The sequence below is a fragment of the Peromyscus maniculatus genome, chromosome 2, assembly GCF_049852395.1.
Source record: "Peromyscus maniculatus bairdii isolate BWxNUB_F1_BW_parent chromosome 2, HU_Pman_BW_mat_3.1, whole genome shotgun sequence".
Classification (NCBI taxonomy): Eukaryota; Metazoa; Chordata; class Mammalia; order Rodentia; family Cricetidae; genus Peromyscus; species Peromyscus maniculatus.
Genome location: NC_134853.1, coordinates 133,757,024 through 133,784,868, shown reverse-complemented (window position 1 = coordinate 133,784,868; position 27,845 = coordinate 133,757,024). Strand labels below are relative to the sequence as shown.

General features: G+C 50.8%; 1 protein-coding gene across 1 annotated transcript in view; it reads right to left on the bottom strand.

Annotated features, from left to right (window-relative positions):
- Trabd2b (TraB domain containing 2B) overlaps positions 1 to 27,845 on the bottom strand; it is a 202,692-nt gene that overhangs the window by 9,143 nt on the left and 165,704 nt on the right. The window contains exons 3-5 of the mRNA XM_006986617.4: positions 20,466 to 20,612; positions 14,131 to 14,305; positions 1,910 to 2,000 (exon numbers count right to left, since the gene is read on the bottom strand). Of these exons, the coding sequence (XP_006986679.1) occupies positions 1,910 to 2,000; positions 14,131 to 14,305; positions 20,466 to 20,612 (413 nt within the window). The remainder of the gene's footprint in view (positions 1 to 1,909; positions 2,001 to 14,130; positions 14,306 to 20,465; positions 20,613 to 27,845) is intronic.

Here is a 27,845-nt window from a genome sequence, read left to right as displayed (position 1 = left end):
CAAAGGAATTCCTTGGGGACATCTGGCCCCTGAGGTTTAGAAGTGGTTTTAGGAATTGTGTCCAAGCAAACAGCTTGCAAGGGAGGTGGTACCCGGGACTGAAAGCAGCCTCTCCTCCCATCCTACCCTCACACTGCAACAGAGAGTGGGTGAGGGGCTTCTCTCTCTTTGAAGAGAAAAAGGCCATTGGCTCAGCTCATCCTCCCCCAGCCCCCATGGCAACTCCAGACTCCCAGGGTCCAGGCTATTGGAGATGCTGCAGCTGTTGAGGAGATAATTCAAAACAGTCAGACAAAAAGATAGCTACAGGAAGCACCTGTGGCCAAGGATGGCTTTTATTGTCGTTTGCCTCCTCAGCTTCCCCACCCCCTCTGCCCTGCTAGCTCCTTCATCCCCCTGTACAGGAGACTAAGGCTGAGAGTTCTCTGAGCAGAGCTTCCAGCAGAGCCAGTGGGGGCAGAGGAGGGGATCTCCTCCTCTAATGCCTGCGCTCCAAGATGAATAGGAGCCTGCTTGCCTCCCTTGCCTGCCTGGCCACACACAATGAGCTTCAAGGGAAAGATCCTTGGGGGTGTGGGGAGAAGGGTGAAGTGAGAGAACAGGAGGGGACTAGAGGAATGCCTTGACCCTGAGGCTACCCTGCATCCCTTATTCCCCAAATACACCTGCCCTAGATCCCTCCAAGACTTCTGGCAGAGCTTGGGGAAAGTGGTGGGAGGCTGGGATGGAGTCCCAACACTGAGGCTCGTAACTTCCTATAGAAGTCACAGGGAACTGGGTGTGTGTGGTATGGAGCAGTCTGTGCTCTGGGGACCCAAGAGAGCTTCCTCTCCAAAGGTCAAGGTCTCAGTCACTCTTGAGCTCCCTGTGCCTAGAGTAGGTACTAGAAGTAGTCAGGAGCTGAGGGAGGCCACAGAATCAGACTGTCGTACAAATGTGTCCTTCTGCAAGCGAGTTCACAATAGGCTCAGATGCCCTAAGTCAGGAATATTTACAGTTCCTACCTTGCCAGGATATGGCAATGAGTTAGACACATACAGAGTGAGTACCACATGGAGTAGCCGCCAATACCACTTGTCTGCTTGTCTGTGACTAAGGAAGCATTTTTTGGTCTTGTAGCCATAAGGCCAGGGGCTGAAATCACAAAGGGGCCATCCTTGTGGGTTGGTGAGGTTCCTGCATAAACCCATAGATCTCTGAGTTTGAGGAGCCTGACACTTTTCAGGAGATCTCGAGTCTGGTTATTGCCCGATGCTGGAACTATAGAAGCTGAGACAGGCAGAGCTGGGCCCTGCCCCGGGGAAATTTCCAGGGTGGTGATAGGTGGGGTGGTCTAGAATAGGAACCCACACAGGAAGAGGTTGGGAGAGGGGCTCTGTGGGCAAAGTGAGAGTGTCCTGGCAGGAGAGTTGGAAGCTAGGAGCACAGACTGAGGAGGCAATGGAGCAGATACAGGCAGGAAACAGAGGATCATCAGTGGGTGGGACAGCCAGAGGGCTGTGCAGTGGAGATGGACACAGGGAAGAAAACAAACTGTAGCCTCTTCTTCCCAAGGCACCATCTGCCATGGCTGTCCATTGGCTTTCAGCATGACTGAGGTCACTTATGCCCCTGCCCAATCTACTTGTATCTGAACCCCAAGCATCTTACGAGTCCTCATTCTGCCCCCATTCCCACTGCACCAGGCAATCCCCAACAATACTGCATACTAGCCTACTCACCCCATCTGTCACCTTCTAGTCACAATGCTTGGTCCAGCCTATTCCCAAGAGGGACCCCATCTCACAGCATTCTGCTTCACAGCGCTCACTGAGGCCTGACCAGGTCACCGGGGCAGTGACCACAGCATGTGGTGAGGTAGCAGTCAGCCAGCCAGCTCCAAGATGCCACCATATACCCTGATGCTTACCTGTGGATGGCTTGCCCAGCAGGTGTGTGGTCCACCTCCAGCCCTGCCTGTCTTAGGACATCGATGACAGTGTTGTTCCCCAGAAAGTGACCTAGAACAGAAGATGCAGCGTGGTCTCAGCCACATGCCAGGTTGTCATCCAGTGGATATATGGCCATCCCTTGGGTTTGTGTCTGGGCTAATGAGTTATACCAGTGGAGGTTCCCCAAGGGTCTCCTGGATGGGTACTGGGACAAGGAATGCTCATATGTCAGCAATAGGGTTCCTTTACATCCAGGTAGTGTGTCCCAGTAGGGAGCTATAAACCTGGTCCACCCAGCCTGTATTCACACCCCAGCTCTGCTCACAGGCTGCATCTCTGCATGCTCCAGTTTCCTCACCTGTCAAGTGGGAGTAATTATAATCACTTTCTCCAACCTGTGAGGACTCCAGAGATCAGAGGCTGGTGTGCAGCAGCCTATTGCATCACTGTGCCTAACGCCACTAAGCTGACCCTAGGGCCAGTCCACCTAAGGTGGGTAGCCTACAGCAGTCATGAAAGGCCTAGCTCTAAGAAACCCCTCAGCTCCACGGGTCTACGGCTCCTCTTTGTAAACTCCATCAGGAACTCATGCCTCCTTTCCTTAGTGCCCCAAGAGCCCTCCAGGGGGCAGAGACCACCTTGTCATAGCCTTACACATAGTCTTACACATGCTCAGCATGTGCTGGCTGGGTCTATGCATTTAGATTAATTTCTTCACCATTTATCCATGATTGTCTACATACTAGAGAAGCCATAAAAACCCTCCTGAGTCTAGGACCCCAATGGACAGTTACCTAAAGGAGGTGCAAACAAAATGACTCTCCTAACATGGTCTTCTGCGTGCATGTGCGTGCGTGCGTGCGTGCGTGCGTGTGTGTGTGTGTGTGTGTGTGTGTGTGTGTGTGTGTGTGTGGTCCATCTCACCTCCGACCCACTATCGATTCTCTCAGCAAGCATTTACAGTGCACCTGCTCCATATGAGATACCATAAATAGACAGAGAATTTAGTCCAAGGCCCAGAAGAAGGGAGTGAGTGGTCTCCCTTTACCAGCACACAGGTAAGATGTCTGCACCTCTTCAAGCTCTGGTTAGGGAGAGTTCAGGGGAGGCCAAGTGATTGTGGACATAGGACAGCCTAGGTTAGGCCCTGCCCTCTTCCCAAGCCCTGCCTCCTGGCCTCAGTCTCCCTACGTTTGCTGTATGAGCAGTTTGGGTGTGCCTATGCTTCCTGAGTGCTCCAGCATCTCCCCACGCTGAGTCTGCCTCATGGTTCTACATGCAACACTGCCTTCCTGCTTACATTTAGCTCGGAACCTGGGCATGGGAAGCAGGGGGTTTGATCACTGTCCCCTGACTCTGATTGCCTGTGACAAGTGGTGACAGGTAAGAAGCAGGAGGGTCAGCATGCTGACAACCCCAGGGAGGTGGAGAACACAGTGGACAACCCGGCAGGCAGAGACAAGCTCCTGACACGGAGTCTGCGGGGCCTGTGCAGTGGCTGGAGCGGAGGGGCCATGCTCAGCTTGACACACCTCCCCAAGTCCAGCCATGTCTCCCTAGCTGGTCAGTCAGAGTAGCTGTGGTTCCACCTGGAGATCACTGGAGTGACTACCACACAGGGAAGGCTGCTAAGGGTTCTATCCAGGATCTGCTACTCTTCCTGGGCATGTAGGGGACCTCCCAGTGTCTGTCTTCTCTAGGTCAGAGGGTGAGGTTGGAGTGCAGGATGAACATGGCTCATTTCATGGTCCATGGGGGAGAGTTTTGTTTCATTAAAAACCCCCATGAAAAGATATTCCTCTTTCTCTATCCTTCCCTCCCTCCTCCTTTCCCTTCCTCTTTTTTTTTTTGTTTTTTTACTTTCCTCCCCTCTTCCCCTTCCTTTTCTTCTTGATTCTCTCCTCTTCTCATATACTTATGGCATTGGTTTAGTGAGCATTGACTATTGCAGATCCCATGACATAAGTATATGACTCTGGTCTGTATTGAGTTAACAGAGACTAACCAGCACACAGGCTGAGGGAGAGACACAGGCTTGTCCTCAGCATGCAAGGTGAAGGCCAGATTCTGGGGGACCTGATCACACCTGTGCTTCTGTGTCAAGATCCTGCCGGCTTTATTCTCTCCCAGTCTTTGCAAATGCTGCTGCCCTCCACCTGGAGCCCCTCCTCCCGTCTCCACTGGACTCCCATCCTCACCTAGCAGTACCGCCTTCTCCAGGAAGTCTTCCCTGTCACCACACTAATGCCTCACACACGTGCACAACTTCCTGTGACGTCTTGTGCATCGTAGGGCGTTCCCAGATCCCGAAAGCCAGATTCTGAGACAGAGAGGGGCTCCCGGTGGAGCGATGTGAATCCTTCACGCCCAGCCAGTATTCCTGACATTCCCCCTTTCTGGTGTTCGGTCTCATGAGACCCACAGCTGCACCTTCATAGTGTCCAAGCCCCCTTCTGGCCTGGGCATTTCTCATCACGCTCTTACTCTTCTGGTGACGCTCTTGGTGGGCTCTCTTCTGCCCAGTCCAAGTATGAGCCTTGGAAACTTGCTCTTGGCCTCTTTCCTCTTCATCCTGTTCACACTCAGCTACCAACCTCATCTCTGGAAAGTTCGGTGAGCTACAGTATTGATGACTCTGGAACTGCCCTCTACTTCAGACACAGTGGTGCCCAGTGGCCCATGGACATTTCCACCCAGCCCTTCCAGGGAGGGAGCCCACCAACCCTGCTTGCCCTCTCTCCATGCTGGCACCCTGCCTCCACTGGACATTGCTAATCAAGCTATACTGGCCCTCATCCTCCCACAGCCAGCAGAGACCCCCCGGATGTCACCTCTCAAATACACTAGACTGCCCAGCCACTACCACCTGCAGCAGAACTCCAGAGATCACCGTTCTTTAGTCCCTTCCCACTGCAGCTAACCTGACCTGCCCACAGCCCAGAGCTGACTCTGTTGGAACATGCTCTCTAAGAGCCACCTGATGGGGGTGGGGGTGGGATATAAGCTTTTTGAGGGTGGGACCATGCCTGATTCATCTTTGTCCCCAGAGTTAAGCCCAAATCTGGCGCACCACCGTGGCTCCGTGAATGTTTGTTGAATGAATGAGTGACACAGCTTGTTACTCCACATCCTTTCCATGAGCTCATCCTGTCCCCAGGAGACCCGAGTTTCCCCTGTCCTTGTAGCCCAGCCCTAGCCCTTGGTGATTCTCCCCAAGATCCCACCAATTCTAGGAGCTTGGCCCCTATGCAGGCCAGAGTCAGGGTCCAGCGGATGCTGTCCCTAGGGGTTGGCAGAGAGGCCTTAGGCTTGCCTCCAAAGTTGGAAATTCTGGACAAGGCACCACCCCCATGCTGGAACCTGCAGGCAAGGTGGTGGAAGGTTTCCAAAGGGGCCCCACAATGTTGGGGCTCAGCCTGCTTGGCTTGCCCAGCCTCCCTGGGGCTCCTGGCCACCACTCAGCATCTCCCTCCAGCATTAGCTTCCAGCTGTTCTCTGGCCAGCTCTCTCTGCAGGAAGACACGTTCCATTTCGCTTGCTGAGTCCAGAGAGGACCACAGAAGAGGAAGGAGAGGGTGGGGTACAGGGAGCCAAGGAGTCAGGAGGGAAGCAGGAAGAAAAGCAGAGGGACTATCACAGGGTAGAGGTAGGGGTGAGTGGGGAGAGAACTCCAGGACCTGGGAAGCAAAAGAAGGCAGAGAAGAGGAGCCAGAGACCAGCTGTAGGAAATGCAGCTTCAGAGACAGAAGAGGGAAGAGGAGGGGGGGGCGGTGGTGGGGAATAGCAGGACAGAGATGGAATGACATCCATAGCGAAAAGGAAGAGGATGAAGCGAGGAAGAGGAAAGAGGATCAGAGTTGGAAGCAAAGAGCACACTGGGGAGATGGAGATAGCCCCAGGATGGGTGGTATTAGATGGACATCAGGAGGATCCAGGTTCAGGGAGTACCGAGCGTCAACACTGAGGGGCGGGGCGGGCCTTGTCTCCCTGAGAAAAACCAGGGGTCACTTACAGATACACACACACACACACACACACACACACACACACACACACACACACACACACACCACACCACACCACACCACACCACACAGGAAAGGGGCAGTGAAATGTTTCAGAGCTGAGAAAAGGTTTCTTTTTTCTGGGTGCATGACCGGCTGTGCCAGTGCACAAGGCTTGGGGAGCAGAGAGCACAGTCTGGCACCCCTACCTGACCCTCCAGCATGGGTACGTAGGGCAGGGCAGAGCTTGGACACAAAACTCCACTCACCAATGAACCCTGTGGCCTTGAGTAGGTCCCTTTCTCTTTGTGTCTCAACTTCTCCATGTGGGGTTGTCCCAGTGGCCTCCTGGGCCTCCCTCCACCAGGTAGTAACCTGAACACATGGAGCAAGCCTCCAAACCATCCTCGAAGTAGCCTTTCAAGGTGCTCCCACTTTACAGATGAGGAAACTGAGGCTCAGTGAGGGGGAGCAGGACTTGCTCAAGGTCACACTGCTGGGAAGAGGCTAAGCTTTTTGGGCTCCCTCCCAGAACGGCCCCAGTTCACAGCAAGCTCTGTCACGCCCACTCTGAAGCACTTGGCAGCTGCCGAGATGCCAAGATCATGGTTGGGGGCAGGAAATGGTCAGAAATGTGTGTACCTTCCAAGGTTCAGCAGATTGGAGAGGAAAGTGTGTCAAGTGCTCAGCATGAACAATGCGCCAATTAACAGGGCAATTTCAAGACTGCAGTGGGGGGCTGGGTGGCGGAGGAGGAGAGAACCAGATGTTCCCCCGCACAGGCTCCAGAGTAACTCGGGTGCCTTCGGCCAGCACACATGTTTTCTCTCCAGTGAGCACGAGGGTTTCCAGTTTTCTCCTCCTGGAAGAGGCATCCCAAGTCCGTATTTATGTTCCGTCTGAAATTAATGCAAGGGAAACTTTCAAACGCGAATCTCACTGCCAGGGCCTCCGGCCGGATATCAAGCCGGAGCTGTGTTTGTTTTCCCTAGGAAGTGTGACAGGAGGGATGGATAATGAGGGGCACCAGGGCTTCTAGTCTCTCCCGGACCGTGTGTGGAGGGGAACTGGCTGACCTGGGCCTCCTCTCCTGCTCTGCAGTCCCCAGCACATGGCTGAGCTTTCTCAGATCCTCAGGGACTCTGACTTGACACTGCCTGCGGCGTAGCCAGCTTCATGCCAGGATCTGAGACACACTGTAGTCTCTACCCGTGAAGAGGGAGACAGGCACACACAGGACGGTGATGAAGGGCACAGGGATCAGGGAAGGAAGATGGAGGGATGATGGAGAGGGAAGCTGGGAGGGCATGGCGCCAGAGAGTGTAGGCAGAGAGGAGAGACGTTGGTGTGTGCTGGAGACAGCAGTGGTTCTGCAGTTGAATATAAAGAGGAAGAGGAGGTGGGTACTGTGAGGACGGGGGCAGGAGGGACAAGCTGTGGAACCCTGACTGCTGCAGTAAGAGAAGATGGCAGACTTGAGATGGGACCAGAAAACTCCCCAGAACCATCTGACTGGCCTGGAGGGAGCTCTCTACTTCCTGAGGTGTGGCAAGGAGGAACATGGGCATTCTTGGAAGTTGGTGATGCCTGGGTGGCACCCCAGCCCCTATGTCCTCTAGTAGCCATTGCTCTGCTGCTGTGTGGCAGCTTCTGGAATGCTAGGTGTCGAAAATGAAGCAGTGATGGATGAAAGGCCACTTCTGCTCTGCCATCAGTGTGGCAAAGGTACACACCAACACCAGGAGGGGCAGCTGCAGGGGAATGTGCCAAGTCTTTAGATTCATTTTCTCAGCTTTCCAACTTGCCCAGGCCATACAGGCACAAAAAAAAGGAAGGCAGAGCTGGGTCTGTGTCTAGGCATGGCTCAAGTCCATAGCAAGGCACTTGGGGAGTCAGCTGCCCAGACAATGGCCAGCTTCTGGGCTCTGGGGAGACTCCCCTTCAAAGCAGCCTGTACCCTGGAACCTCTGCCACTATCTGACAGCTCTGGAGTGGGTCTCCTCCTCAGGATGCCACTGGGCGTGAATTTCTGCTTAGGAAGCACCTCTCCCCTTATCAAGCCATCCACTTGTTTCTAAAACCGTGAGTTTGAAGCTTCTAGGTCATTTGGATCAGAGGCTTTCAAAACTGAACATTCTGCTCTGAGGTCAGGAGGCATGTCTCTGCTGACACCTGTCATTTCCAGGGTGACTCCGGGTAACTTAGGGGGAGGTAGAAGTCACGGAGGCTTTGGCTAGCCTGGTCCCGAGGCCTTGGTGACCACAGTACTTTATCTAAAAACTTTTACAGGCATCTAATGCAGATCAGATGCACGCTAGGCTGCGGGAACCTCCCCCCGCCCCAAGATGAGTCAGAGATGGCCCTCTTTCTTCTGGTGCCAGATGACCACAGACACAGGCAATGACTGTAGGTATCAGGTCCCAGCTGTGGCCAGGAAAACCACTCTTTATAACACCAGGCTCTTTCCTGAGGTTCAGTACCCAGGCCCTAGGACCCTCCGTTGGCTAGAGGGCAGAAGCTCATCCTGTCCTCAGCCTCACTGTTACTTAGCACCAATCTTGGTTCTTGAGATTTCCCTGCAGTACCACAGAGGTCCTCTAGCCTCTCATCTGGGGTGGCCTGCCTCTCTTCCGTCCAGGAGCCTTGTCCTTGGAGGGCAGTAGGCTGTGAGAAACCAGGGGTCCTGGAGTAGTAATGGCCGCACAAAATTACACTGACCGGCCATTTAAGCCATGTCTGGCACTAAGCTATTTGGGTGCTGTTCACTGACTCCAGGCCAATTACAGAGGGGACTCAGGCTGGGAGAAGTGGAGGTACTGACTAGCGCAGAGCTACTTCTCAGGAGAATCGGGGTTCTCCCACAACCTACCTTCAAAGGCCACAAACTAGTCTGTCATTTCCTCCTATTGCCTTCTTGGAACTGCCCAGCAAGAGTGTCAAGCCCACAGCTGGGATGCTCAGATCTTCCACAGACAGCACAGCCGTGGAGACGAGCTGGGGGACATGGCACACAGTTCCTATTGACTCGCCCTGTCCACGGAAAAGCTAGCCCAGCACAAGCCAGAAGCGGGTGTTCCTTTGCTTGTCTGGATGCTCTGGGTTGAACTGGAATGGTTCTGGTTGAGGATGGTAGCCGCTGGAAACATGCTAGCCTCTAGATGCATGTGTGGTGTGGTGACAGGACTCTTTTAGCACTGTTGGGGATTCTGAAGCACTTCTGGAAGGTTTAGCCTTGTGTTTGTGCTTGGGGAGTGGGGCAGGCATAGATGTTGTGGGGGTGGGGAAGAAGCTATTGGGAGGGCAGCCTCTATTCTAGACTCTGACTATTCCTGGGCCATCAGAAAGCTCTGAGGGGCTTCTCTTCTGCAGGTCGTGAGTGGAGAAGCAAGTGCAAGTGCAGGGAAGGATGGATCTTGTCTTGAGGACTAGGGGGTTGGTGTGAGAAGCTGGAGGGCCTCTGGGCTTGCATAAGGGACATTTCAGCTAGCTCCTACCTTCTCCAGGAAACCTTCTCTGAGTCAGCCTCTGTCAACAAGCATGGGATGTGGGATGCAAGCAGCCTAACAGCTCGCCTCTTGAGGGTCCTTTGCTGTGCAGATGGAGTGGGAAAGACTCTGAGAAGACTATAGGAATATCTCAGAAGGCAAGCTGTTTCCATGACACCAAGCTGTTTTCCTTTCCCATCCTCATGGCCTGGACTTCACTCTTGTTGTGGACTTTTCTCACTGATTCTCCTTCTTACCATTTGCTGCCTCCTCCTCCTCCCACACCCCAGAAATCCCACTTAGCATTAAGCCTCTCTCTGCTTCTTGCCTCAGCCTGTGTGGTTTGCTCAACCAGACCTAGGACTCTCTTTCTAGTGAGTTCTCAGGCCTTTTGTTTGTTGCTGGAATCTCACCTTCCAAAAGGTGGGTACAGTGTTGCCAGAGCCCCTAATTCCAACCATGGAGACAGAAGACTTAGATTCTGGATCAACTTCTGCTTGGGGTAACATAGAAGTGAATGACACTTCTACTTATATACCTCAGGGTCATCTCATCCATCCATCTATTCATTTATTCATTCATTCATTCATTCATTCATTCATTCATTCATCCAATTATTCATTCAATAGATAAGAATGAGCATCTTCTGTTCCAGGGGTCAACTTGGACTAAGAGATGACAGTGTGCTGTGTGAGTAGAGTGTGAGGATGAAGTTCCAGGGCACTGTGAGAGCTTGAGAGAGAGAGGGCTCAAGCAGCTGGATGATGCCTTGGGGAGCTTAGCCACAAGGAAGAGTCATCACCATAACCTCACTATAACTCTGAGGCTCTCTTGCTTCCTGTGTGTACCTCTACTTATCAGTCTGCCAAATGGAACTGAAGGAGTATCTTGTCCTTCCAGAAAGCCCTGAGTATGAGTGGACTGTCAAACTTCTACAGGAAGTAGCTGCTTAATTCATTCATTAATTTATTTTTGGTGGTGCTGGATTAACGCTAGGCAAATGCTTTATCTTTGAGCTATATCTCAGTCAACAGAGTTGCCTTTAGCTAAAGTGTGCTCATGGCTCAGTATGGTGGGCTAATAGCTTTCTTTTCTATCAAGTATAAATCTTTACCACTAATGTGTTCTTGCCTCAGGCCCATGAGTGTGGTTCTGAATGAGCTTCAGCAGCTTGAAGGCTGAGTGTCCTGGATGTCCCAACACTCAGAGCAACAGATTCCTGTCTCTGACCCTGCCTGCCTTCTTTCTGTCTGGATTTTGCTTCCTGTGGGGCAGTTGGTGGCTGCCCTAGAAGGCATGTTCAGGTTCTGCAAGGTTCTGTACTGCTCCCAAGTCTCAAGAGCGATTGAAACAAAAACCATGCTGGAATGTTATGAGCCTAGAGAGCCAGGATATTGCAACCAGGCAATTAGAGCAACAGAATGCTGGGGTCCAAGGATGTGGGGTGTCAGAAGTTCAGATTGTATTCATACTGTAGTGTGCGAGGGCCACAGAAACTGATAACTTCCAATTGTTGGAGTTGGGAATGAAGGGGCCCTAAAGGCTACCTGTCTTCCTGCCCCACACTCAGACTGCTGGTGACTCATGCTTTCAACTCAGCTCCTTCAGTTCTGAATCACACATTTTATTATTGAAAAAAGATGCTACAAGTTTCTTGAATGGCTGAACAAATAAACATCCCGAGAAAATCTATTTCTCTAGAATGAAGGATAAGATAACCATTTCCTCCTAGTGCCTAGTAAGCCCCCTCTCACTCACGAGATGCCCTGGGACTGAATGGAATATACTCAATTCTATATGATTTAGTTCACCATATCTTTGTACAAAATCTGCCAGGTGTTAGTAATTTTGAGATTGTGGACCCTGTCTTGGTATAGTTCACATGCACAGGGTGGTCACAGAGCAGGGAGTGTGCAGGTAAAATCAGGAGGCATCTGGATACAGTGTCCATCTTTAAATCCTAGCTGTTGGGTGTTGCCAACCCCATGGGGTTATGGGCCTTCATTGTCAGCAGAGAGAGCAGAGAGAGCAAGTACCTGGCAGGCGCCTGCTGGAATCCTGATCCTCAGCAGATATTATGGATCAGTCAAAGCTCTTCTTTGCTGGGCCCTGATGTGCTCTTTACAGCACCACACTCTAGGCATCCAGTAGCAATCAACCACAAATGGCCCGAGTTAAATCTACTCTTACTTCCTGTCCTGGTTAAGTTTGTGATCAGCCGTTCTTGTATTCATGTCTAATGCTTTCCCCTCTTCAAACCAAGAGTCTTTTTTTTTTTTTTTGCTCTTCTTCTCAACTTTACCTTCTAGCAGAAAGAGCAGACCTGGCCAGAAGCCATCAGCTACCTGCTCATACACACTTTAGGTGAGGAGGTGCCCTCTTCTGTCTGGAGACCAACTCTCTCCCCTTGCTCCAGTCCTCCTTTCCTACCCGCTTCTATACTGGCAGCCTCAGCCATCTCACTTAGGTAATGAGGCTTTAAAAGGGCCACAAAAGTTGCCTTGAACTTGGCAGCACCTCTTCCCTCGTTTCTTTTATTATGCCAAACGATTTCCCATATAAAAGCAATGTGGATGGATGTGGGGCTAAACGCAGTTACCAGTTTTCAGTGTTGTTGCCAAGTGAGGACTTTGAGATCCCTCTCTGCTTCTGTCTCCACCAGCTGTTTGCAGGATGCTTTAATTTGCAAAGGTGCCTGAGTGTATCATTGTGCCCTGTGGGCTTGGGACATCACAAGCAGGTCTGTGTTTTGCTTCTTCAGGCTCTCAGCTTCCTCAGCTACAGGAGAGAGCTGGTGCTAAAAGACTATTAGGCCCTGGGTAACCTTAGACCTGCATCCTGGGCCCATTCTGGAGGAGCATCCTGCTCTCTCACTGGCCTCCCTAAGTGACTGTGCTCTCTGGAAGTTCCTGAAAGTCTGAGGAACCAGAGACTAGGTGACCCCAGGGGCTGCCCTTTTGCAGTCAGCTAAGGCCATGAAGTACAGAACCACTGCCCAGAGGCAGCTGTGTGGTAAGTGAGAGGAGAGGTGCTGGGGGGTGGGGACCACTTCCTTGGACAGGTCCTCACAGCTACCCGGCTCACACCAGGCCCCATGCATATATCCTGCAAGAGGGAGAGCAGTCCTTCATCTCCATGTATTAGTCTAGGTTTTGTTCCTGTAGGGTCCTCTAGGAGGCCCTTCTAGATCCCCTGTGAGACCCCCAACTGTCTCCTACACCTGTGCCAGAATCCTAGACAGCCTGTAATCCAAGACAGTTCAAGCCAAAGCCAGCAACGCCCCCCCCCCCCAATGTCTAAGTGAGTAAACTGAGGTTGTAAGAAGGGAGAAGCCTTGCTGGAGGCCACAGTGGGCCATAGCAGAATCCCTGTGAATCCTGAGCTCTTTCTGTGACGCTTCTGTGGCCTTAATGAGCTGTCTTCAAAGGGCCTGTATCCACGACTGAGCTCCTCCCACCGGCCTCTCTACAATGGAGGTTCAGAAGGGGGAAGAACAGCCTGGATAAATATATCCCTGGCTCTTGCCCTTGACATACTTGGAGCTGAATGGGGATAGGGGAGACAAAGAGATAGACAGTAGACAGCCCCATTACCAAGTCAGGATGTCCAGAGCGGTCTGTGTGGACTGGACTGACTTCTTGGTCTGGAAGATAAAGGCCATGGAAAGAGAGGGCAGAGCAGCAGATTGTTGAACATATCTATAAGCTGCCATCTTCTTTGTTTGAGACAGGGTCTCACTACATAGCTCTGGCTGGCCTTGAACTATCTAAATAGACCAGGCTGGCCTCAGAGATCTGCCTGCCTCTCTCTCCGAAGTGCTTGGATTATGGGTGTACATCATCACACCAAGCTATAAGCTATCTCTTAATTCTCATAAAACACAGATGGATTCACCAAATTCAAGTGGCAAGAAGCAAATGGTTATTGTAAATCACTGAGCAAAAGCTGACTTACAAAGAACTCAAATCCAATATCCCAGCCCCAATGCAGCCATTGTAGAGACAGCCACAGAGAAAGGCAGAAAGGGTGAGGAGGAGCAGAGAAGGACTAGGGACCCCAAGGAGTCATGTATGGACATCTTTAGTTCCCTTTGCAGGAGAAGAAAGATCCCCAGAAACATTTAGCATGTGCCCTGTGTTGCCATAGTGATAATTAAGTTCATTTTAATGGTGATGATGATGATTGTAGCTGCCATTCTGGATCCCTACTATATGGCAGGTTATTTAAATGTCACACATCCTTACAACTATTCTACAACATAGATACTTATCAAATGGTTATTGTTCTCCTTCCCTTTAACAGAAGAGAAAATTGGAGCCTTGGGAAAGTACCAGCTAGGGTGACATGCCACATGGCCCAGTTGAAGTTGGAATCAGAACTGTGGGCTGTCAAAGCCCATCTCCTTCACCCTTGAGGTCACAGGGCCATTATGATTAGCCCTGGTTCTAAGTTGGGTGGGTCCAGGCTGGGTTGGGCCCTGGAGCATTGTTTTGGGCTCTCATAAGTCCACCTGGCACTTGGAGGGGCTGTAAGAGTTACCATGGACAGGGCAGGGGCTGCTTCCCTTGCCAAGGAAGATGCTATGAGAGAATCCTTGGTCAGAAGCTGGGGAAGTGCTAGGTCCTAGCTCTGCTCCTGGGTACCACGTGGCTTTCCTGCCCTCTTCTGGGCCTCAGCTCTTCCCTTGACAAGTAGAGGTTGGGGCCAAACCTGCTCCGAAGGCAAAGAAGCAGATCTTGTCCTGATTCTCCCGCAGCAGCGCCATGACTCGCTTCCCCATACGCTCATTCCTCTTGTAGATGAGCTCCTGGCGGAAGTAGCTGTCAATCTCCTGGGCTGTCACCTGCTCATGGGGCGGCAGGGTGGTGTTGATGAAATTGGGTAGCTGCAACGGTAAGACAGACGCCATCTTAGGTCTTGATGGAGCAGGGCACATGTCCAATAGGCCTGGCATAGTGCCGGCAGGCCTGGCATCTTACCTTTCTGAGGTCAGCAGACTCTGTGTTTCCTGTTTCATCAACCCTCAAACCCTCAAAGATGAGCATTGTTCTGGTTTTGCTTGTGAAGCAAGCCCGAGAGGGAAGGATCCTGAGACATGTGCAGTCACAGCTAGCGCAATCACAGCCCAGCTGTGTGCCCTGATGGTAAGACTCCCACACAGGCCTGCCTGGTATTTCTCTAGAGGCTGGGGCCCAGGAGGTTGGGGCCATGCTGAGTTCCTTATGTTCTTTCTTCAACTCTGAGCCCAGCATGACCTGGGCAAGGAACCCAGTTCAGCAAGGGGGTCTAGATAACAGGTATGGCAAGAAGGCCAGAGAGCTTAGGGGTTAGGGAGACTTGAGCTTTGGGTTCAAATCTGATGCTAGGTATACTGAACAAGCTACTCCACTTGTAAAAGCTGAGCCCTGGCTCTCATCTGTAGGAAGGGCTCATGTGCCGGGAGGGACTAAATGAGATGATGGGCACTGCTGGGCTCCACTCTGCCCTCTGCTCTACAGAGATGAGCAGGACAGTACTTTTGGCTTTTCCCATGTCTGAGCTGCTGTCTGCCTATCTGGCTTCAGACCTTTGTCTATTCTTGAAAACTATTCCAGGATCTCAGATCTTTCCAGCCTGATGCTTGTGGGATAAGCTATCTAGGGATTGTCCATCCTTACAGTTCTGGGTCCTTTATCCTCATTCTTCTCCACATCCAACCTGAGGCCTGGCAACAGCTTTGCTGATGTGCTTTTGATCTAGGCAGAGGGATCCCTGAGTTCAAGGATGAAGTTATGCCATTTCAAGTCCCCAGGGCCTGGTACAAGGAAGATGCCTATCGGGGATCAAACCTTGAATATATGATTGCACTACCCCTTTTGGATTGCTGTGTTCTTATCATTTCCTCTGTCTGGCCTGGATGGTAGGTCCGGGCAGTCTAGTCCCATCTCCTCCAACATATGCATGGAGGCTGCTTCGGAAACTAAGGCCATGAATCCAAACACATTGTCTTTCCTCTTAATCCACCCTTGCCAGAACATCCTCCAAGCTCTTGCTCATAGATCATCTTCCATTTCTCATTGCCTTCTACCCAAGCACAAAGCACAAAATACCAGTCCTGACTGAAAGATGAGGGGAGACTGCGTTTGAAGATACCAACTTCCTAGAGATCTTAGTCCTTCAGAAGAGCCAATTATTAGCCCAGTCACATGGCTTCTTTACAGCCACTGCTGAGTTGTCAACATCCTTTCTGGGGAAGATCGGGGAGTCAACAGAGACTGAATCTGCCTCTGGTATGCTGGCCAAGGACCAGTGGGTGAAATGGGTGGTAAGAGCACCCGCACCATACGGCTCCTTTGTCCAAGAGGCCAGACTCACTGTTCTGAGATGAAGATGGAAATGATGTGATTGTCTCAAGGTGAGCAGTGCACAATGTGTACAATGTACATAGCAGCCCTGCTCGTGCCTAGGCCGGTACAGAGCTGGCACCCAGAGACTGCTTGTTTGGCAGATAGACAAATGAAGGAACCTGTGTGCTTACCCTCCTCCACGCTGGAAGGGTTGACTGGCAGCCCTGACGAAATAGGTCACACTTGACTTGACGCAGTTACAGGAGACGCCAGAGACTCTGGAGTCAGGGTGGAGAACAGAGAGGCCATGACTAGAAGGGCTGTTTCTGGAAACACGCCTCTCAAAGGCCTCTCCCCATTTACGGGGTATGGGAAAGGACAGGAGGCAAGGCTTTACTACACGTAAGTGTTTAGTCAGTGAGCAAGCGGCCAGACGAGCGGGATGAGCGGCAGTTGAGGAAGAGTGGTGATGAGCACAGGTTCTGCAGTCCCACAGTCAGGGCAGAGCTTGGGTTGCCAAGCTCTTTCATTGCCTGGTGCTCACTGGGTTATGGTCTCTCTGAGTCTCACATTCCTCATTGGCAACAGGGCGACATGCATGGCTTATTGCATGGGTTCAACGAGGCCAGCTTTGCTAGCACGGTAAGGCACTGTGGAAATACTGAGCTATATACCTCATTGTGCATTGTCACCTTCCCATGTGATGTCACAGGTTACTAGAGAAGGGTGGCCTCCAGAGATGACAGATGGTCATTAGAATCACCAGAGAGATGTAAAGACAGAGGTCTGACTCTGCTCCTTCTTCCATGGATTATGGGACCCGTGGGCACGTGCCCTTCCTTCCTGTATGCTTACTGCCCACAAGGCGCACCCGAAAGATTCCCCCGGGGACTGAAGCTATTTACAAGGACAAGAAAAAGAGTAAAATTTCCAAACCATGAAGAAGTGGGGCTGGACATTCAGCTTCCCCTAGGCTTCCTAGCCACTGGCTAGCACTCACTGTGTGTCTCATGCTGATGGGCCTTGGCTCCACGCCAAGGATGGGGCCTGGGTTTGGGCCAGGGCTGGGGGAGAGGCAAATTAATGATGTCATTAGACTTGTCTGGGGCCTTAAATCTCCCATGACAAGTTTAAGTGCAGGGCATATGATAACATTTTGAAGAGATCATGGAATGTCCCTAGAGCGATTGGTGTATGATGGGGTGACAAGGAGATGGGCCAGGCAGGACTGCGGTGAGGTCATGGGGGAGGGAGTCAGTGTAGGCTCCCCTGACCTGTGGCTGGGGATGGCCAAGTGCCTAGGTCTGTTGATAATACTCAACCACTCACTTCCCTGTACCCACCTACCCAGTAGATGACCTCTGAGAACCTCTCTAGGTCCTGCCCTGGGTCAGGCTAGGGGACATCCCAGTACCCTCAAGCTGGGTCTGCTGTCTCTCCTGAGAGTACCAGCCCAGCAGAGGAGTCAGCCATGCTTGTAAGAACACTGTGGGGTGTGTAGTTGGAGAGGGTAGCAGGGGAGCAGAGTTCACAGAAGGTCCCTGGTATGTGACTATGTGGTATGGTTTGTCCAGGTCAGCCTAGGTTTGTGGTTGGATGAGATTGCTGTGCTGCTGTCAATTACCTTGACCCTGAGTAATATTCTGCTGTCAAAAGTGTCCGGGTTTGGGTAAAACATGTATGTGGCTACTGTGCCCCGCAGGGAGCTAGGGACCCCAGGCTTTCCAGAGAGGACTTCTGTGTGGCCCTCGCACTATGGACACTAACAATATCAGTGACCTGGAGTTGCAGAGAGAGGGCACAATCATTGCTGAGGGTGTGTGTGTGGGGGGGGGCGTGGAATGTGGAGGTGTACAGTTAGGGGTAGGGAGCACTGGACCTCAGGCACTCACTTGTTCCACTCTGGCCTCTAAAGGCTACCTGATCACCCTCCCCACTGCAGCCAGAGGCATCTTCCTGACTGCAATGCTCCCTGGCTCACACTCCCAGGGGCGGGGGTCCCCACTCCTTAGCTGCATTCCCACCCTATACTTGTTCTCTGCTTTGCAAACCACGCCCCCTGCAAACACCCACCAGCCCCTACTGTCCGGGGTCATTCTCACCCAGGAAGCTCCGCTGACAACCCCAGGAACTACTTTATGATTACCCCCGATGCCTTCCTGACTGCATCAGGGTGACGAGCCCTAAATCTCTACATTCCCCAGACCTTGAGATCGAGAGGCTTCTGACTGCAGATGTGGCCCCACATAGCAATATGTGCAAGGGCAGGCAGGGTTCAGCTTTGTGACCTTGGCCTTTTTGCACCTTGGGGCAGGTTTCCTGTGTACCTCATATGCAGCCTGGACTATGATTCAAATCTGGGTGGACTGGACCATTTGCTCTGCTGGGGGACATGGCTGCTGTCATCAGAGATCAGCAGTGCTTCTGGGCAGAGAGGCTCAAAGGAAATATGAACTGACCATTCCCTCAAGCTTACCCCATGCCTCTCTCGCCCAGCTTAGAGTCAGCCACAGGCTTTGTCCTGTCCACCCCTTCTTCCTCAGGCCAGAAACTTCACAGCCAGTTGTCCAACTTACAAGTAAGACCTCTTTGTTGTGGAATCTACGGCCCGGCCCCCCCCTCCCCCCCCCCCCGTCCCCCACAACCAAACCTGGCCATTAGTAGATTCAGAGTGAGGCTCACCAGAAGTGGGGCTCTGGTGAGAGTCCCATCAGCTCATGGTATCAGGCTCCTTCCTCTCCTCCCTCTTCCACCATGAGACTAGAGCCCTGAGACCTGGAGCCTCCCACAGTAAGGGCTGGGTTCCTTCTTCCATTCTCTAAGCTTCCCTAAGTACATGATGTACCTCCAGTGTTATGCGTGACAGTCACTCACTGGCAAGCACTCTGCACCAGGCGCCAAGGGGTCTCTCCAGAGCAGTGGGGACCAAGGGATGAGCAGCTCATCCCTGCCCTCAGGGAGCCTGTGTCTGGGGGTTGGGTGGCAAGCACAGACAGAACATTGTGGCCCCAGCCTGGCTGGCCGCCAACCAGAATTCTCCCCACTCCTCCTCCTCTGGGTCTTTGGTTCACTTGCACGCTGTGCTCAATGCTGGAACATTCCTCCTCTGTCTGTGGCTAATGTAGGTTCTTCTGGGGCCTTTTACTTTACTTCTGTGGCATCTTTCCTTATGGCCCCAGCCCCAGCTGCAGCCACATCTAAATGAGAGATGCCTGCCACGGGCTGTAGCTGTGGCTCTTCTGTCCCCAGAGGAAGGGTTCCCATATGAGGCAGAGATTTCCCAGGTCTCCCAGGCTCCTTGAGAGAGGGTATCTCTCGTGAGAGCTGTCCTCCCTGGCGCCCCACCATATCCTTGTGTGCACTGTGCTACCACATTTACACACGATTTCATTTATTTGGCAAATATTTACAGAGTCCTACTTCAGGCTGGGACTTCTCTCAAGAAAGGGGATAACTGAATTAACAGCAGATCCAAATCCTGCCCTCATGGAGCTTGAGTTCCAGCGGGAAGGACTAGAGAAAGGACTGAGTGTATGGTGTGTTAGAGGGCCTTCCAGACCAGGGGAGGAAAGTGGGGCATAGTAAAGTAATGATAGTTGGTTTATTTTTTGGGGGAGGGAGGGATGGGGTTCAGGCTACAGTTCAGACAGGGTGGATGGGCTAGTCTTATGGGGCTGGTGATGTCTGAAGATGGAGAGGGAGCACATTATGGTAACACCTGGGAGAAGCATCTATGCTGAGGGACTGGCCAGTGAAAAGGCAGAAGCATGTGGATGGGTTCTTGAGATGGCATGGTAGATGGCTGCTGGGGTGTATCTAGGAGATGAGGTCCAGAGCAGGGGCAGAAGAGGAGGAACACACAGTCTGCTGCAGAGACTGGCTCCTACCCTGAGAAAATGGGGACTACAGGCAGGCTCCAGAACAGGGATATGGCCTCCTTTGCCTTATCCAAGTTTTCTGAATGGATAAACATCCAAATACCATGGCAGAGGAAACCCTGGGGACAAGTATGTGGTGCTTGGGGAGATACCTGATTCCATCCAGGGGACTGGGGAAGTTTCTCAAAGCAGGCAACATTGAACCATGATCAATTTGTAGGAAGCCAGGGGAGGAAGTGCCTGGAAGAGCTCAGAAGTACTAAGGGATAAGCTGTAAATTCCACAGGCCTGGGGTGGGTGGGGAGCATGGGCTGTGACAAGGCCACCAGAGGGCAGGTCTTAGAGGATCACTGAGTGCTGGGTGGAGCGTCTAGGAATTTGTTGGGAGACCATTGAGGAGGCATGGTAAAGTCTGGGCAAGTCAAGCCAGACTCAACCCTTTGGGGCCTTACTCAGGGTCTTGCTAGCCTGTCTGTAGTCTTTGCTCTAGGATTTGTATTAAAGTGGAAGGTCCTGAGACAGACGCAAGGCCAAGCTCACAGTAACTAGGTTATCCCTTCCGTGGGCCTTCTGCTTCAAGTTGCTGTTCTTGATGTTTTAACAGCTGTAAGCTGCACAGCCTTGAGCAAGCAAGTCCGTTGTCTTCTGTGAACCGTAGTTTCCCCCTCTACAGAGGAGATGACAGTAGCTTCTATAGCTTATCATAGCTGGAGGGAAAGCTGGTCTATACCCACTATAGCAGACATCTGATAAATCCAGATGGGATCGTGTGGGTCTAGCTCCAGGTCTTTGTGGCTGGTGATGCAGTGGCCATCAGGGCAGGAAGAGAGGAGGGCCTCACCTGGGATGTGTCATGGTTGAAGATGACTGCATTGAGGTCCCCACAGTTGTAGTGTTTGATGAGGTCCTCTGTGGTGTAGGGTGCCTGCAGGCTCCCAGCCCGCACACTTTCATGCTGCAGCAGAGTCTGGTTCAGGGCAAACAGCACCTGGCCAAGGAAAGAGAAGGGCATCAGGGATGTGCTCAAGGACTGCTTGGCCTCTGGGAGTGGCCCTCCACCCTCCGGACTTTGGGGCTACAGGCATGAAACAGAAGGTGCATGACACAGCAAACCATCTGAGTTTGGAGTTTGGGGTGAGTCTTCCTCTTGGCTCCTTTGTCCTGCTTTGCTTACCAGTGTTCTAAAACAAGCAAACCCATTCTATAATCAAGAGCACCCCCAAATGCAGTCAAGGCAATGAACAATATAAAACAAAGCTCAGTTCTGTGTCCAGGCCCAGAGGCTTCAGGAGCTGGATCCTTGGAGCCCCACCTTCCCATGCGTTCAGTAGGTGCACCCTCCTCCTAAATTCTCTGGGCTACTGGCTCCAGGGATGCAGTTTCCAGGCATCAGGGTCATTTGGACTACTGTACAGAAGACTCCCTCGGCCCTGGAATCAGAATGATTCCCAGGCACTTTCTAAGCAGCTTATGGCATTTGAAGTTCATGGCTCCCATGAGCACAGGGGTCTTAGACACAGGACCCGGGAGACTACCCACTTCAGCCTTCCCATTTTATTTTGTTTACTTGAGACAGGTTCTCATTATGTAGCCTCAGCTGCCCTGAACTCACAGTCCTCCTGTCTTACCTCCCAAGTGTTGGCTTTATAGGCACAGACTCCCACACCTGGCCAGCAACTTCAAGTTTAGACTGGGAAACTGAGGCCCAGGGCATGGATGGCACTTTACCCACATAGCTTGAGCTGGAGTCTGAATCACAAGGTCTGGTATCCCAGACTCTTCTGGCTAACCAAGGGACTTTGTTGACCGCACCCATTCCGATGCTAGACCTGCTTCAGCCAATGGGAAACGGCAGTAAGCATTACACAGGAAGACCTGAAATGCACCTGGGTACTGTGGTTGTTACCTCTTCACATGGTCTTTGCCTTTGACTCTACTCTGATGGAGGGCGAGAGAGACACACAGAGCCAGTGACACTCAGACTAGTGGACAGACAGCCAACTTCTAGACATGGGACACTAGCAAGATGAGTGGAGCCTACCAGCAACTGGTCTACCTGGCTACTTGAGCACTGCATGCTGTTGTTACACAGCATCGTCTCAGATGACAGATGACTGGCAGACCACGCCTCGTTCCACCAATGTGTGCATACTAGCTTTCACTGTGTTTAGCTGCCAGCCTTACATAAATAGGCCGAGTTTCCTGAAGTCAGGAAGTCTGTCTTCCTGGGTCTTTAATCTGCAGCTCTCAGCACTGTGCATGGGGAAGAGAGGGCAGTGTGATCTGTTTCTCTTTAGGACCTGGGGACCTGCTGTTTCCTTTATAGTTAAAGGTGTTTTATAAGCACTTAAGAAAAATATCTAGAAGGCTGGCAGCAGACATTCCTACCAAGACATATAATCTGAATAAAAAGCTTTTGAAATAGGTGTAGAGGGCCAGGTCAACAGGCAATAAGGCCATGCTTCTGTTCCCTCCGTGTTTGTTAACGGCAGGAGAATTGGATTGCATAAACTGTAGCAGCCCCCACTGTTCCCTTTAATGAGAGGCTTGGAGGTGAGGTCAGACCCCTCGCCCCACGCCTGAGCCTTCTCCAGGCCCCTGGGCTTTGGCTGCCACCACTGAAATCAGATCTGCAGCCATCTGGTGTAGAGTGTCGATGGCAGTGTGGTGGCTGGGGATGAATTACAGGAGGCAGTGACGTTTTCTGCTGTGGACATTGCTAAGGCAACAAGCACTTCCTCCTACAGGGTGCATGCCTCCGATGTAAGTGTCCGTGTCGAGCTGCTCCACTCTCCTCCTCTGAGGGCCCAAGACAGAGGGACTTCCTGTGGCCACACCCAGCTGCTGCACACACCTGCTCTGTTGCTTCTTAGATCAGTCTGGCCAAGATACCACCTGACCTGGTGTGAGGTCATCTGCCTGGGCACCAGAAGACCTGGCTAGAGGGTAAATGTCTCCGCTGGACCCTGCTTGACTCATGAAGTCAGGTCTGCAATGATGTGGCCTTCATGAAGTCAGGAGGTATTCCAGGGGATTAAGTATATTCCCAGCTGCAGGGTGTTAAGCACAGTCCTGGCATGAAATGAGTGCTGAGCACGTGTTTGTTACATAAAACTTAGGAGGATAGGCCGGGCGGTGGTGGCGCACGCCTTTAATCCCAGCACTCGGGAGGCAGAGGCAGGCGGATCTCTGTGAGTTCGAGGCCAGCCTGGTCTACCAAGTGAGTTCCAGGAGAGGCGCAAAGCTACACAAGAGAAACCCTGTCTCGAAAAACCAAAAAAAAAAAAAAAAAAAAAAAAAAAAAAAAAAAAAAAAAAAAAAAAAAACTTAGGAGGAAATAGCGCCCAATCTTCCCAGCTTGATGTTGGGAGAGAGATGCTCCCTAGAATTCTTCTGGTGCAGAAGTTTCAAAGTACTTTTAGCTGTAGAACTCTTTTGTCCTTGTTATGGTTGCTGTTGCTGACTTCTAAAGGAATCTTACTTGGAGTCTTGAACATGGAACAGATGAAAATAGTTAAGGTCCTGGTTGATATGAGGGAGGCTGAGTGGGACGCCCTCTTGCTCCAGGGATTTCCACAGGGACCCTGGAGCCCAGTCAAGGGCCCCGATTTCATTTTGTGCGTTCTTAATGCAAAATAAGAGAGGGGACAGCATCCCAGGCAGGTAGGATGGGGTGTGCATGAGTCCATACAGGGAGCTGGGCAGAAGGGGCTCCACCCAAGGGTCCTGACTCCTAGCCTTAGGTCACAAGGCTGATGATGCAGGACCTTCTGAAGTCTACTGGCACAGCCGCGCCCGTTGTTTCTCTGGATTACTGTAAAGCAGCCAGGAGTGTTTGCTGTTGGAGCGCTGCAGACAGGAAGCCAAGGCCTACAAGGCCATTTGAGAGTTTGAGCTCCCTGCATGTCTCAGCTGGTTTGTGACATTAACTGTATCCTGGTGGGATCTGGTACCTCCCACAGACTCCCTGTGCACAGACCACTTTGGAGGCGCGTACATGTCCTGGAATTGATTCAGCACTCTGTCTTTTTGTTTGCTGCTGAACCCCAATGTCACGAACATCAGACACTTAGGAAACCCTGCAAAAGGAAGGTGCTGACCCTGAATCATGTGCCCCACGACCACCACCACTTCTTGCTCCATACCTACTCTTTGTAACTCATAAAGGAGTCATCACCCCATTCATACTAGGACCCCTGGTTTTATTGAGCACTTACTATGCACCATAAACTTCCTAAGTGGACTCATTATTTAATCTTTACAGCAGCTCCCAGGTAAAATTAAGATGTAAAACCCACAGCAAAGAGACATAAAATGCCTTCCCAAGGTGAGAAGGCTAGCGAGATGTGAGATGGACATTTGGCACACTTCCTTAGCCAGTCAACCGCTCACAGGGGCTTCCCTCTGCTCTGCTGAGGAGAGAGACAGCAGGGACGCACAGATGGGACACAGCAGAAGCAGAGGGAGTGGTAGGCTGCACTGCTCAAAACAAGTAGAGTGGAAGTAGAATTCCAGAGCACTGGCTTACTACAAGCAGGCCTTTAGGCTCCGTGTCCTCTTTTGTGAGCATTTTTGGTGCTTCCAACAAGCAGGGGGAAGCTACAGCCCTGCCCCCCTTTCCCCTCCCCCCTTCCCTTCCTTCCTTCACCAAACAAAGGCTTTCCACAGCTTCTCAGCAGGGGCTTGAATTTGATGCAGAAATATGACTTGGTTTCTAAGCACATGGAACTCATGGAGGAGGCAGACGTGCCACTGACCTTCACGCCAGGGTGACAGAGGCACACGCTTTAGAATGAAGTCCCGCCCTGACTTCTGCTTCCCTCTCCAGCTCCCAGAATCCCCCAGGCCTCTGGGCATTCTACTCCAGGCCACCTTAGAACAACAAACCGCCCTTGCAAGGAGCCTCAGTGGCCCACACTAGGATAATGTTTATGATAAGGCTGCGACATGGAATAACAAACACTAGCTGAAGAGTGGAGGCCTCCCTCCCCTGGATGCCTGTGTGGAGTCCTGGCCACAGGGAACCCTGGTCACCAAGAAACCCTGTGCATCCTCTACTCCCCCCCCCCCCCCAGGGCTTGTGGGGCACAAGGCGGCTGGAGGTGTCTGTTGAGTATAGGCTTGGAATGTAAGTAGGTCTTGAAACAGAAGCCTAAGGCAGAGAATGGCAGGCACCAGGAGGCTGGAAACAGGCTTGTTGTCCCAGAAGAGTCCAGTAAATAATCCTAGACAGACTAGAATGCTTGACTTGAGGCCTATACTCACTTGGTTGCCCATGTCACCTAAAGGGAAGATTTGAACCCAGGGCTCTTGGGACAGGCCTGGCCCTCAGGCTAAGGGTCTGGAATGACCAGTGAGGACTTCTACCGAGATGGGAGCCCAGAATGACAGCTACATCCGAAGCAGGTTGACAGTGTTCCCTGAGTACCTTCTAGGTGCCAGTGCACCAGACAAGGTCCGCACTGACAACAGGCTCCCTCTCACACAGCATACCTGCTAAGTGTACACAGAAGGGACACTCCCATCAGTGAAACAGCACAGTGGTGATCCAGTGTGATCCCGCTGAACTGGCAGTGAAGCTGTCTCCCTGCTACTATGGGTCCATACACCTCTACAACCACAGGCGAAGAGGGCGGAGACAAAGAGTTGCTGCTGGAGGCTGGGTTCCGAACACTTTCCCCACAGTGGGGGTGAAAAGAATGTGTAGAACACAGGTCTTTAGGGTGACTCCATGTTCCCATGCCCTGTGATTAGAGTCATTGGAAAATGACAGCACTTGGGCTCAGGCAGATTCCTGAATTAAGCCCAAGGATGGAGCTTTAGGTCCCAGCCAAGTTCTGGACCTTGGAAGCTGAGGTTCTTGCTGAGGCAAAGGAAGTACAGAATGGATGATAGTGGAGTAGATGGGAAGTACCAGAAACTATCATGTGTGGCCACTCATAAGACATGGAGAATGCAATAGCTACAAATACTTATTTTTGAGACAGTGTCTTATGTAGCTCAGGCTAGCCTTGAACTTACTATATAGCTGAGGATGACCTTGAACTTCTGATCCTCCTTCCTTCACTTCCAAAAATGCTGAGAGTACAGGCATGTGCCACCATTCCCAGTTTATGTGGATGCTAAGCCAATGTTCTCAGCTCTGACTATGTTTATTTTGTATGTGAGGGTAAGTGTGGAGGCATGTCTGCTCAAATCTATTTGCTTTCTTGTCCCCTAGTCATGTAACAGTGATGTATTGACAGTCTCTATCATGGTATTTAAGTGCTGTAACTAGACATCACACTAGTTACAGGATGTCAAGGGGAAGAATAAGTGGCTGAGTGTCTAGCATCCTCTTCTGGGGAAGGCCTACTGCATTTTTGGTTATGTCCAAGACAGCTGCTCATGTTAAGCAGAGCTATCATCTTTATTTGAAGCCAAGGCATGGCTTATGGAAATGAACATGGGTACAAGTTGACAAGCAGTAGACACATGGTTGATGACTGAGTTGAGGTCCCAGATACTTAAGAAAATATTTCTCTAGATGTTTCTTTTCTCAAATAGACTTTTATTATTTTTTTAAAAAAAATCCTTGCAAATAAAACAGCATACATCAAAAAAAGTGTCTACTCAGTTCACTTGACAGTTTGATGACTGGCAGTTTTATTCCCTCTGTATTTAATCTCTGTAATTCTTTGTAAATTCTGGATATTGCTCTCCTGTCCGAAGTGTAGGCAGTAGATTTCCCCCCACTCTGTGAGCTGTCTGTTAACTTGGCCACTGTTTCCTTTGTCGTAGAGAAACTTTTTATTTCCATATAATTCCATCTGTTGATACTTAGGGCGTTGGTATTCTACTTAAAAAGTTCTTGCCTACCTTAATACCTTGAAGGATATCTCCGTATTTTCTTCTGAAAAGTTTCAGTGCTTCAGGTTTCAAGGTAAGTTCTTTTTGTAAAAAAATTGATTTTGTGTTCCTCATTGATGCTCATTCTGTGATAATCTTCATAGCAGCACAAAAGAACTCAGACAAATGGCATTAACTGAAATAGCCACACTAGAAAGTTAGGGTCTAAGATAGTTCAAGGTGAAATCCAGAAGAGTCTAGAAAATCTCAGAGTATGAACTTGATTAATTATGTTATATGCTAGTGAACTTTCAGCAATCTTTGTATTTGGTTTTCTCTTGGATAAAGACTTTATCTGTTACAGAAAAAAAAAATTGATTTTGTACAAGATGAAAAGTATAAATCTAACTTCATTTTTTCTGTGGGTAGAATTCTAATTTTACCAGTACCAGCTATTGAATAGGCTATCTTTTTTCTAGACATTTCTAGAAAAGTATTTTTTAGGCAAGATTAATATTTCGTTTATCAAACTTTGAAGAAAATGAATCGTTATCCATTGAGTGGGTGGGGCTCAATCAACTGAGAGTTTTAAGAGAAAAGCGACTTTCTGCACTTTGCCTGCAGAGCTTCGAACTTGGAACTGCTGTATCAACTCTCCCCTGGACTTCCAGTCTGCTGCCCACCCTGGAGATTTGCCATATTTTATATCATTGAGACAATTCCTTGAAATCAGTATCTGTCACTGTCTCCTCACTCTGTCTTTGCACCCCTCCCATGCATATGCATTCATGCATGCACACACACAGTTATGTATCATACAAGTGTATTATATAATGGGGTTTTGGTCAATGGTGAACAACACTATGAACATGCCCTCATAAAATTACAGTGGAGCCAGGTATCTATGGCCTCGTTTTTTTTTTTTTAATTATACCTTTTCTGCATTTAGATGTAAGAATATTTGCATTATATTACAAATGTCTACAGTTTTCTGTGCAGTAAGTAGCATGCTGTGCAGATCTGTAGCTAGTGGCAATAGCTTGTACCATATAGTCTAGGTGTGCAGGAGGCTGGGCTTCTAGGTCATACAGATACATACTGTGACATGTGCACAATGACAGAAGCAGCTAATGATCCATTTTTCTCAACATATTCCTGTTGTTAAGCTGGACATTAGCTACAGGTGTGGGTATGTGTACATACCTTCTACTGATCCATTTCTTGGATAACAAAAATGATAGGTGCTTCAGAAAAGAATCAAGAAAAGGGGGGGCAGGGGTGTGGAGGGAAGAGGGACCAGCAGGTGCCAAGGCCCTGTGTGCACATGATGGAAAGCAGAGGCCAGGATAAGTAGAGCTGAACAAGCAAGGGGAGAGATGGGGGTGCAGCTAGA